The sequence below is a fragment of the Alligator mississippiensis genome, chromosome 15 (genome assembly GCF_030867095.1).
Source record: "Alligator mississippiensis isolate rAllMis1 chromosome 15, rAllMis1, whole genome shotgun sequence".
NCBI lineage: Eukaryota > Metazoa > Chordata > Crocodylia > Alligatoridae > Alligator > Alligator mississippiensis.
Genome location: NC_081838.1, coordinates 29,128,851 through 29,140,514, shown reverse-complemented (window position 1 = coordinate 29,140,514; position 11,664 = coordinate 29,128,851). Strand labels below are relative to the sequence as shown.

Below are 11,664 nucleotides of genomic sequence, written 5' to 3'. Positions count from 1 at the left end.
CCATATTCAGAGTATTGATAGTTGGTCGGGTCAGAAGGGACCTGAGCAGATCATCAAGTCCGACCCCCTGCCATGGCAGGAAAGAGCGCTGGGGTCACACGACCCCGGCAAGGTGATTAGCCTCCTGAAGATCTCCAGGGTAGCACAACTTCTTTTGGAAGTTGGTTCCAGGTCCTAGCCGCCTGACAGTGAAGTCGCGCCTCCTGCTGTCTAGTCTGAGTCTACCCTCTGCCAGCTTGTGACCGTTACTCCTTGCCACTCCCGGTATTGCTCAGGGGAACGGGCTCCCCCAATACCTGCTGGTCCCCTTGGCCAGTTTGTAAACAGCCACCAGGTCCCCTCAGCCTTCTCTTGTGAAGGCTGAACAGGTTCAGGTCCCTCAGCCTCTCCTCGTAGGGCCTGCCCTGCTGCCCCCTGATCATGCGAGTGGCCCTCCTCTGGACCCTCTCCATGCTGTCCACATCCCTCCTGAAGTGCAGCGCCCAGAACTGGAATGTGGCACCCATATATCACCCCTATGCCCCTGATGTGCAACCTCCCATATTATCCAAACCCCATACATCCCCAGCCCCATATAATTTCCAGCCCCCCATACCTCAACCCTCCATATACCTCCAGCCTCTCTATATATGCCCATATATCCCCTTATCCCCCCCAAACTTCCCATACACCCCAGCCCTCCCATATAGCCCCCATATTCCCTCAGCTCCCCATTTACCCCAATCCCTATATACCCCCATGCCCCTCATGTACTCCCCAATCCGCCATACACCCCCATCTCCAGCCTCTATAGGCCTCATGTACTGCAACCATCATATACCCCCAATCCTCCCATACCTCCCAACCCTCATGTACCACCAATAAGACCGCAGGTACCCCCCAGCCCCATTTACCACAGTGCTCCCCATATGTTCCCCCATTCCCTATATACCCCCCCAGTCCCTAAAGAGATCCATGTATTCCAATGCTCCCTATATACTCCAGTACCCATATATACCCCCTCCCCCCCATATATCCATGTGCTCCCAGCCTCCAGGTTGATGGGGAGGATTGGATATATAGAAAATGGGGGGCATGGGATATCTCTCCCCAGCCTCCCCTGTACCCCCCCCAGCCCTGGCTCACAGTGTAGGGTGGCCCCCAGGCTCCGGGCCCGGCTGGATTGAGGCCCCGCAGGCGCAGGCGGTAGCGGGTGCCAGGGCACAGGGGCTGCAGGCTCTCAGGGCCGCGCGGGCAGAACCAGTGGGTGCCTGCGAGGGTCCCCGTGCCCAGCGCCCGCAGCTGCAGCTCATACAGGGATACCCGCTCGCCTGCCCGCGGCTGCTCCCACCACACCTGAGGGACAGGATGAGAATGGGGATGGTGAGTGGGCACCCCCCCCCCCCGCCAGATACCCGCACACAGCCACAGACAGGTGGGGAACCCAGGTGTCCGGGGTCCCACCCCCACCAACGTGGTTTGCACAGATGCAGAGTATCCAGGCAAAGGCTAGACTCTGCTCCTGCCCCCATGCCCTAGCAAGCTCCCCCCAATGCACACGTACAGAGACCCCAGACTCCTGACCCCCTGCAATCCCAGGCCTCCCTAACCCTGCCATAATAGCCCCCTCCTGCCCACCCCTGCAAAGAACCCAGGCATCCGGGCCCTCCCTACCCCCATAATAACCCCTTCCTGCCCCCCGCCCCACATCCTCCTCCTTGCCACTTCAGCCCCCACAGAGAAACCAGGCATCTGCACCCCTGTCCCCCGCCCTGCAGAAAACCCAGGTGTCCAGGCCTCCCCCCAGCCATCCCAGCCCACTCCAACTACCACAGAGAACCCAGGTTTCTGGGCCTCCCTGACACCCCCATAATAGCCCCTTCCTGCCCCCCCACCCCCACATCATCCCCACCACAGAGAACCCACACATCCGGCCCCCCAGCCCCCACCTGGGCAGAGACGGACCCGGCCGCGTGCTGCCGGATGGTGGGGGGCCGAGGGGGCTCCATGCACACGGGGGATTCAGCGCCACTGTCTGACGAGCTGCTCTCAGCCTCGCTGCCCCCCGCGGGCCCCCGCCGGGCCCGGCACCGGGGGGCACGGAGGGGCTCGGCATCACGGGCCCCCCCCAGGTCCCAGCTGGCCAGCAGCTCCTCCAGGCTCCGGTGGTGGCTGTGAGGGCCTGGAGCGGGGCCTTCGGCCACCGGGAAGCTAGAGGCCGAGGGCCAGGGGGGTGAGAGGCTCTCGGCAGGGTCCAGGGGCTCGCACTGGGGCGGAGAGAGAAGGGGTACGTGGGAGCTCAGAGCCTGACCCTTGATCCTTGACCCTGTGTGTGACCCCCCCTTCCCAATGATGACCTCAAGTGTGACCCCCCCATGGCCTCACGTTCTTATCCTTGACCCTAACCCTGACCCCAGGTGTGACCTCATGACCCCGAGTCCCAACCCATGACCCCCAATTGTGACCCTAGATCCTGACCCTGACCAGGACTTCAGAGCCTGATCCGCCGCATGACCTTTGACCCCTGTTCCCTCACACCCTCTGACTCTCACCCTGACCCTAGTTGGTTCCCTCCCCAGGCTTCATGATCCCCAATTGTGACCCCACTCCCCCGGGATCTCAATGCTTCTGACCCTAAATGTGACCTCTGACCCCATCCCATGATCCCACCCCCCTCTGAAGCTGTGACCCCCATCCGCACCCCGTATAACCCCAACTGTAACCCCTCCCCCCACCCTTTGACTTGGACCCCTTGACCTCGTGACCCCTGCCCCTCCCCAAAGCCCTGACTCCACCCCTTGCACCCTACCCCCCCATTCCCCTTTGGGCTCACACATGCTGGGGTTGGGGGTCACTGAGGCAGCCCCCACAGCCCAGCCTGGCCTCCTACCATGGTCCGGGAGCTGAGTGCGAGAGGACACAGGTTGTGCGTGCGGGTGGGGTCTGGGACAGCCCTGGGGCCTGGCCCTTTGTGACCTCATGGGCGCATCACTGCCTCAGTTTCCCTCCCCAAGCACTGGGGGGAGGTGGCTGGGGCTATGTACAGCAGGGCCTGGCTCTGCTTAGGGTGGGGGTTTGTACCGCGCCTGGCACAGCCCTAATCCTGGCTGGGGCAGGGCCCAGATCTGCCCGGGGGGGGTCGCACAGCACCTGGCACAGGACCAAGCTTGGCTGGATGCTTCAAACCTCAAGGCACTTGCGTAAAAAGAAAAACCCTCAAACCCCCTAAATAACAGTATTTGAACCCAATTTGACACCTGTATTTCAATCCATTGACTGGTTTTGACTCGGGGGGGGGCAGGGAATGACCCTAATTTTATGGGTAATTTAATGGATTTGTTAAAGATCCCTTTTGTTTGTCTGTTTAAGGGGGGTGGGGGAAGATAAAAAATGGAACAAAAAGGCCAAAAAAAAGGAGACTATTTTTTAGGGGCTATTCACAGCTTTGGATAAAAAACGAGTTCATCAGAATGAGAGATTAATTAGTTAAACCCTCTGTGTTCGTTCCCGCTCGTGAATGAGTGGGCCTTGCATTGGGAAATCAATATTAAGAGCCAGGATTGAACAATTCCTCAAATGAGGCGTCATGAACTGAAAACTGAACATTTTAGTGAATGAACTGTGAGCTTGTTCAGAGGTGGGTATTAAATAATTAAATACTCTCTGCTTGTGACATCGAATAGATCTGGCATTTAATTTTGAAATAAATATTAATATTCAATATTGAATTATTGCACCAAATTCTTATATAATTACCACATTGGATTTAATTATATTGTGATTACATGATTAATTCAGTATACTATAAATACCACTACTACTAGTAATTATAATAGTAATAATAGTAATACTAAATACTGCAAATGATTAATTCTGTAAATACTACTAGTAGTAATAATAATTGTAATAACAGTAATATCAAACACTAATAATAATGCTAATAACACTAATACTAAAAATAATGCTAATAATAACACCATTCCTACAAATAATAACACTAATAATACTACTGCTAATAGTTCTAACACCACCACTACTACTACTAGCATTAATAATAATAAAATTACTACTAAATAGTAATAATAGTAATAACAACAATAATAATAATGCTAATAACACTAATACTAAAATAATGCTAATAATAATAACACTACTACTACTACGAATAACACTAATAATACTACTACTAATAACACTACTACTACTAATAATAATACTAATAACACTACAGTAATAATAGCACTAATAATACCATTATTACTTACTACTAAAAAAAAGTAGTAGTAATAATGGTATTAGTGCTAGTATTACTGTACTGCTATTATTACTTACTACTAATCATTATTATTATCATTATTATCATCATTCTTAAAATAATTACTTCATCATTAAATAATACTTGCAGGTATACATTCTTTTGGTATTAAATTTTTAAATAATACATATCAAACTGAAAATTGAAAATTAAATAGAGAATGAAATGGGAGCATATTAGAAGGTAGATATTAAATAATTAAATAGTATAGAGTCATTACATCTAATAGATTTGACATTTAATTTGCAAATACATATTACTCTTCAATATTCAGTTATTCAGCTGTGATATTCTTTAAAAATACCTATTAATTAAATCTAATTGAAAATTGAAAATTAAGTATTGAATGAAATGTCAATTTAAATTTAATTGAAGATCTGACCCTGAATTTTGAAATAAATATTTTGCTAGTAAATAGCACTCATTCACACACATAATATAATATATCTTAAATCACATATATTAATTATATATTATTATATCTTTATTATTCTTATTAGTATCTTGTGTTAATTATTGTCTTATATTATTAGAAGATAATTAACTTATATTAAGATATTTATGCATTAAATAGCCTATATTAATTTTATCTCATATCTTTATTAATATTATCTTGTGTTAATCATTCTCTTATAATAAGATAATTATCTTATTATCTTATAGAAACAAGATTTCTGTCTTAAATAGCCTATATTAATTAGACACTATTATATCTTTATTAATTTTATTATTACCTCATATTAATTATTATATTATACCAGTCTTATAATATAAGATCATTATTATCCTATTCTCTTATATTAATAAGATGCCTTAGCCTATATTATTAACATATTATTATATCCTTATTAATCTTATTATGTATTATATTATACTATTTTTATAATATAATTATGATCTTATTATTTTAATAAGATACATGTATCTTAAATAACGTTTATTAATTAGATTGCATTAGAAATATAAAATTCCATATTGAATGACAGGATCCTGTCTGAGAGAGATCAAATTACTCCATAGGAGAGTCCTGAAGTGGTCTTGCAGATCTAATGTTACATTTCGATTGTAACCACTCTGAACACCTTACAGCTCATTCAATATTTAATTTTCCATTTCCAATGTAATCAATAGCGCTGAAGACTTGAATCACCGGCTCATTGCCGAAGGAATAGTAAGTAATAGTTGTTTCCAAATTCAGTGTCCCGTTTCATTGATTGATACATTAACTCTTTCACAGCTGGCCCTGGCTCATTTAACATATCTTATTAATATATCATAATATATCATTTAATATATCATATTAAAATACAATCTTAGGCTTAATATTCATTAATTCATATTATTCATATGATTAATATTCTGTGTTTATTGCCAATCTATTCTTCCTACTTCTTCATTCCCTACCAAAAACAATTCAATCCTCCTTCAAGGACCCCTGAATGATTTAGCAGCAGGTAGAAAAAAGCCTGGCATCTTTCTGGGACCTGAAACTGCCTGCTTTTCCCTCAAAACAGGGTCTTTAACCCTCTCCCTAAAGGGCCGAGGAGGTGCAGTACCACCATGCGCCACTAGATGGCACCAAGAGGCTGAGCTTTGAAGACACCTTCCTATTTTAATTTGAATGAAAGGGGCAGTCTCATTGAAGGGACATTTTTATTAGACTCCCTTTGGAAGAGGTGCAGAGGGAGGGGAAACTGAGCCAAGGTGGCGGGGGGAGGGGGGGGAATTGGGGGTGTTTGGAGGGCAATTGAGCACTGTATGGGTCCCCAGAATCTAGGCCGCGCCAGGCTCTGTATGTAACACAGCACAGCCCTGGTCAGCCCCAGTCTAGGGCACCTCTGGTCTCCAGGAAAACACCCCCAGGCCTCTCTCAGTGCCCACACCCTGGCCTGGGGAAGGCCTGGCTTGGCCTGGGCATGTTGGTTAGGCCTTAACGAGGCCACGTGAGCCAGGCGGTATGCCCCTTTGATGTCACTAATTAGAGAGGACCTGGTCAGGGCGAGGCTGGGAGAGAGTTGGCGTCCCCTGCGCTTCTCGTGTCCTGCCAGCAGCCCCATAGGCCCAGACGCCATAAAGGCAGGAGAGAGGGCAGAGCCCAGATCCTAGAGTCATCTGCCCGTCCGTGCCCGGGTGGAGGAGCTGGGGGCCCTGCCAGAGCCCGAGCTCAGGTACGGGGCTACCCCTGCTGCTGTGGGGCGAGGGTCCAGCCTCAGGGCCTGTGGGGGGGCTGGAGCCTGGGGCAGGGAAAGAACAAAAGAAAGAAAGGGTGTGTGGGGATGGAAGGACAGAAAGGTGGAGAGATGGAGGGAGTGTGCAGGGATGGATGGATAGACAGAGGGGCTGGGGGGTGATCAGATAGGCAGACAGATAACACAGGAAGGAAGGAAGGAAAGAAGGGTGTGTAGATGGACAGAGAGATGGATAGGGTGTGCGGGAGTAAAGGGAGGGGGTGGACGGATGGATGGAGTGGGGTACGGAGACAGGCAGGCAGGCCAGGTGTGTGGGGATATCTGGCCGGGGGCAGAGGGCATACGGACGGACCGATGAGCAGCGCTGAGGGTGGCTGTGTGGACAGAGGGGTGGGGGGGGACATGTGGGGGGGTGCAGTGGCTGATGAGAGGCAGGTGTTAGGGCAGCTGCAGGCTGGGCACAGCCCCTGGTTGTGTGTGTGTGTGTGTGTGTGTGTGTGTGTTGTGGGGGTTGAGGAGCACAAGGGAGCTGAGCGGTGGGTGTGTGGAGGGGGGAGCAGAGGCAGGCTGGTGGGGTATGGAGGGATGGATGGACCCAGGGAAGGGTGGCTGGAGGTCTCTAGAGGCAGGAGGGGGTCATAGGGGAGCACTGGGGGCAGGGGCTGGACACCTGGGTGCATCTGTGTTGGGAGGGGGATAAACTCCAGCCCCTCCTGCCCCCCTCCTCCCGAGCCATGGGCCTTACTCTGCTGCCCCAGGGAGGGACTGGGCCTTGACCCTCCCCCCCCAAAACAACAAGGGCTGGTGGGGAGGGTGAAGCCTGCCAGAAGGGGTGGGGACAACCCCCCATTAATGAGACCCTTTCTGCCCCCACCTTCTTGCCCCCCCAGAGCAAGGTGCCCCCATCCCTGCTGCTGCCATGTGGCTGCTGGGCCTTGTCTTGATGCTGGGAGCTGCAGGTACCGAAGTGTGCGCACACATGCATGTGCGTGTGTGTGTGTGTGTGTGTGTGTGTGTGTGTGTGTCCCAGATACCTGGGTTCCTTGTGGAGACTGGGGTGCGTGGATCCCAAACACCTGTGTTCTGTATGTGTTGTATGTACGTCTCCCCCAGATGCCTGGGTTCCCTCTGTGTGTGTGTGTGTGTGTGTGTGTGTGTGTGTGTGTGTGTGTGTGTGTGTGTGTGTACACACACAAACACCAGGCAGTTCACAGCCCCGCACCCAGCCCCTGCCCCAGCTTGGATCCGTGTCCCCCTTCTCCTGCCCCAACCCTTCCCCCCCATGCCCTGCCCTCCCCCACCAAGATGCAGCCTCTCCCAGGGGTGCTGGGCCTGACTGGCCCCCTCACCCAGAGCAGCAGCAGTGGTCCATTGCCCAAGCCTGGTCTGCCTGGGGCCTACCTGGGGTGGGGGTGGGGGGGGGTACATACAGCAACTAGCGCAGCCCCCCTCCCAGGTGCTGTGACATACAGCACCTAGCACAGCTCCCATCCTGGCTGGGCCCAGGGCCAGCTCTCTACCCCCTAGCCTTTGTACAGCACTTGGAGCAGCCCCGATTGCCAGCTGTGACACACCTCTGCCCCCCATCCCCCTTCCCTGCCGGCGGGGCACAAAGGGGGGCAAATCTTATCTCCCCAGCCGCCAGCCCGGGCACCTACAAGATGAAGGGCTACCCCTGCTGCCCCCACTCCCAGCCCTGGCAGGCGGCCGTCTACAAGGGTGTCACCTTCAGCTGTGGTGCCACCCTCATCGCCAGGCGCTGGGTCCTCACAGCTGCCCACTGCAACAACAGGTATAGCACGTTGGGATGGGAGAGGGAGTGTGGGGGGGGGGGTATTTGGCCTCCGTTCTACCAGGCAGGGGCAATTTTTTCCAACATCACAGAGGATCATGCTCCCAGTGGACTCATTTCTCCTTGATTTTTTAATCCAGGATTAATTCATAGTTTCATAGTTGGTCGGGTCGGAAGGGTCCTGAGCAGATCATCAAGTCCAACCCCCTGCCATGGCAGGAAAGAGCGCTGGGGTCAAATGACCCCAGCAAGGTGTTCATCCAGCCTCCTCTTAAAGACCCCCAGGGTAGGAGCCAGCACCACTTCTCTTGGAAGTTGGTTCCAGATCCTAGCTGCCCTGACTGTGAAGTAGCGCCTCCTGATGTCTAGTCTGACTCTACCCTATGACTAGTTTGTAAACGGCCACTAGATCCCGGTATTGCTCGGGGGAACAGGGACCCCCCCCAATGCCTGCTGGTCCCCTTGGCCAGTTTGTAAACAGCCACCAGGTCCCCCTCAGCCTTCTCTTGTGGAGGCTGAACAGGTTCAGGTCCTGTAGCCTCTCCTCGTAGGGCCTGCCCTGCTGCCCCCTGATCATGCGGGTGGCCTCCTCTGGACCCTCTCCATGCTGTCCACATCCCTCCTGAAGTGCGGCGCCCAGAACTGGACGTGGTACTCCAGCTGTGGCCTGACCAGTGCCGTATAGAGGGGGAGGATCACCTCCTTGGACCTGCTCAAGACCACGGGGTAAAAGGAACACACAGCCGGGGTCAGGAAGAAGTGCTTGTGCAGCACATTCCAGCTTTATAGAGGATCAGGCTCTCACTGGACTCATTTCCCTTTCATTTTTGAGCCTGGGATAGATTTATCACAGGATAAGAGGGTAAGGACACAGCCGGGGGTCAGGAAGAGCTGCTGGTGTAACACATTCCAGTTTAGAGGAGAAGGCTCCCACCAGACATCTTCATTTCTCATGGATTTTTTAATCCATGTTAAATTTACCCTGGATTTTTAAAATGGAATAAATTTACCCTGGAATAAGGGGATGGGGACACACATCTGGGTCAGGAAGAGGTGCTGGTGTAGCACTGGACCACTAGGGAGCATGGAGGACTGGTGGCTCCCCCTATGTGTGGGGGGTGGATGTTTGTGGAGGGAGGGATGTGGGGGGTTGGGGCAGCCCTGAAACCCCTGCCCCCATCCACCCACGCACCCATACACACACACACACATACACCCCCCCATTGATCACCTCCCCACACACATCCCATCTCTCTCTCTCTCTCTCTCTCTCTGTCTCACACACACACATCCAATCACATACACACACTCATACATCTCATCCACACACACATCCCATCTCTCTCTCACACACACACCTCCCCTCCAGACACACATTCAATCACACATACACACTCCCATCCATGCCCTCCATGGATAAATCCCATCTCTCTCTCACACTTTCATTCTCTCTCACTCTCACACACACACGCGCACGCGCGCGCGCACACACACACACACACACACACCATCCAGTCCTAGTGGTTATTGCCCTGTGACCTCCCCACCCCTTTGCTTCTGACACCCTCTGTGCCCTCCTTGAGCTCCCCGCCTCTGGGCCCCAGGGCTCCAACCCCGTGGGCATTTCTGGGAGGCCCCAGTCCCCTCTCTGCCCCCTCCGCAGCCCCATCAGCGTCCGCCTGGGCAAGTACAACCTCAACACCCCCGAGTGCACAGAGACGTGCCATGCTGTGGAGAAGACCATCATCCACCCTGGGTACAACTACACATCCCATGAACATGACCTCATGCTGGTGAAGCTGAAGACGCCTGTCACTTACAACCGCTTCATTGAGCCCCTAGCCCTCGCCACCCGCTGCGTCCAGCCTGGCGAGGCCTGCCTGGTCTCGGGCTGGGGCAGCACACTCAATGCCCCAGGTGCGATGTGCCACAGGGGGTGGGAGAGAACCCCCTGCTGCAGGGATGGGCAGTGTCATGATGGGGGTCACAGAGCCGTCAGGGAGCCTGGGGGTGTTACGGAAGAGATCAAGGGGAGCCCCACTGAACGCCGTAAGAGAGTATTACCCGAGTCCAGTGGAGATGGTCAACCAGGCACGGACCTGTTGATCCAGGTCTGTGAACATCCATCCGTCCGAGCATCCATCCATTCATCCATTTCCAGACACATCCATTCATCCATCCCTAAAACCAGATACACACATCCATCCATTCCTCTCTTCCTCTATCCATGCATTCCCAAAGACACAGCCATCCACCCATCCATCCCCAAACACACACACAAATATATCCATTCATTCCTGCCTCCCTCTATCCATCCATTCCCAGAGACACAGCCATCCACCTATCCATGTTATCTCCACACTCCCCACCACCCCCGCCTGCCATACCCAACCCTGGCTTTGGGGGTCCCAGAACTGCGTCCCTCTCTTTGCCCACCTATTCAGGTAGAAAGAGCCCAGACTTTAGCAAGGACTCATTGAGGAGGTGGGGTCCACTGGTGCCCGGGCTGGATGGGCCTCAAGTTCTAGTGGTGGCACCAATCCCTGATGATGGGTGTCTTGTAGGGGACGTCCCTGTCATCCTTTACTGTGCCAACGTCACCATCCTGTCCTGGGAGCAGTGTTCAGCTGCCTACCCCGGTAGTGTGAAGGACACCATGGTATGTGCCGCTATGAAGAACGGGGGCACCGAGTCCTGTGAGGTGAGGTGGGGAGACAGGGAGGTCCCCGTTTGAGATCCAGAATGGGAAATGCAGTGTCCTTGACATTGACATGCTTCCCCCCACTACAGGGTGATTCTGGAGGACCCCTGGTCTGTGATGGGAGACTCCAAGGTTTGGTGTCTTGGGGCGACGTGCCCTGTATCACCACCATGAAACCTGGCGTGTATGTGAATGTCTGCAAGTACTATGAGTGGATCCGCTACATGATCCAGCACTACTGACCCTTCTCTGCATGCTAGGGGCTGGACGTTCCCTGCCTAGAAGAACATCCCACCACTATCAAAGATGTAGATCTCTCTGCCAACACTACCCTTACTCTCATTTCCCTTCAGGACAGTCCCAGCCCCACCCAGCTCCCCCAGAAGACTCCTAATAACACCGAGGGGAACTCCAATGTTTCCTTGATGTGGCTGGATTATTTTTCCCCTTTCATGATATTAAATTATCTTGCATTTGAGTGTCTTGTAGCATGCAATCATATAGACAGCAGGCTAGAAGGGCCCTCAGAAGGCCACACCTGTGTCAAATCTGCTTCAGTTCTTGTCCACATCCTGGGTCCAACCCAAAGCCAAGACCTCCAGTCAATGGGAAAGGCGGATGCCCATCTCTTGGGTGTGACGAAGCCATCAGAAAAGCCAATGGCACTTTATCGTGCATCAGCAGATGC

General features: G+C 52.0%; 1 protein-coding gene across 1 annotated transcript; it reads left to right on the top strand.

The window, feature by feature from the left end:
• The first annotated feature begins 6,292 nt into the window (after nt 1-6,292).
• LOC102570506 (kallikrein-15) lies at nt 6,293-11,454 on the top strand. Its single transcript, XM_019490876.2, has 6 exons — nt 6,293-6,462; nt 7,374-7,442; nt 8,122-8,275; nt 9,939-10,192; nt 10,840-10,976; nt 11,066-11,454. The coding sequence occupies exons 2-6, from the start codon at nt 7,403-7,405 to the stop codon at nt 11,216-11,218; spliced, it is 738 nt and encodes a 245-aa protein (XP_019346421.2). The 5' UTR covers nt 6,293-6,462; nt 7,374-7,402; the 3' UTR covers nt 11,219-11,454.
• The last annotated feature ends 210 nt before the right edge of the window (nt 11,455-11,664 follow it).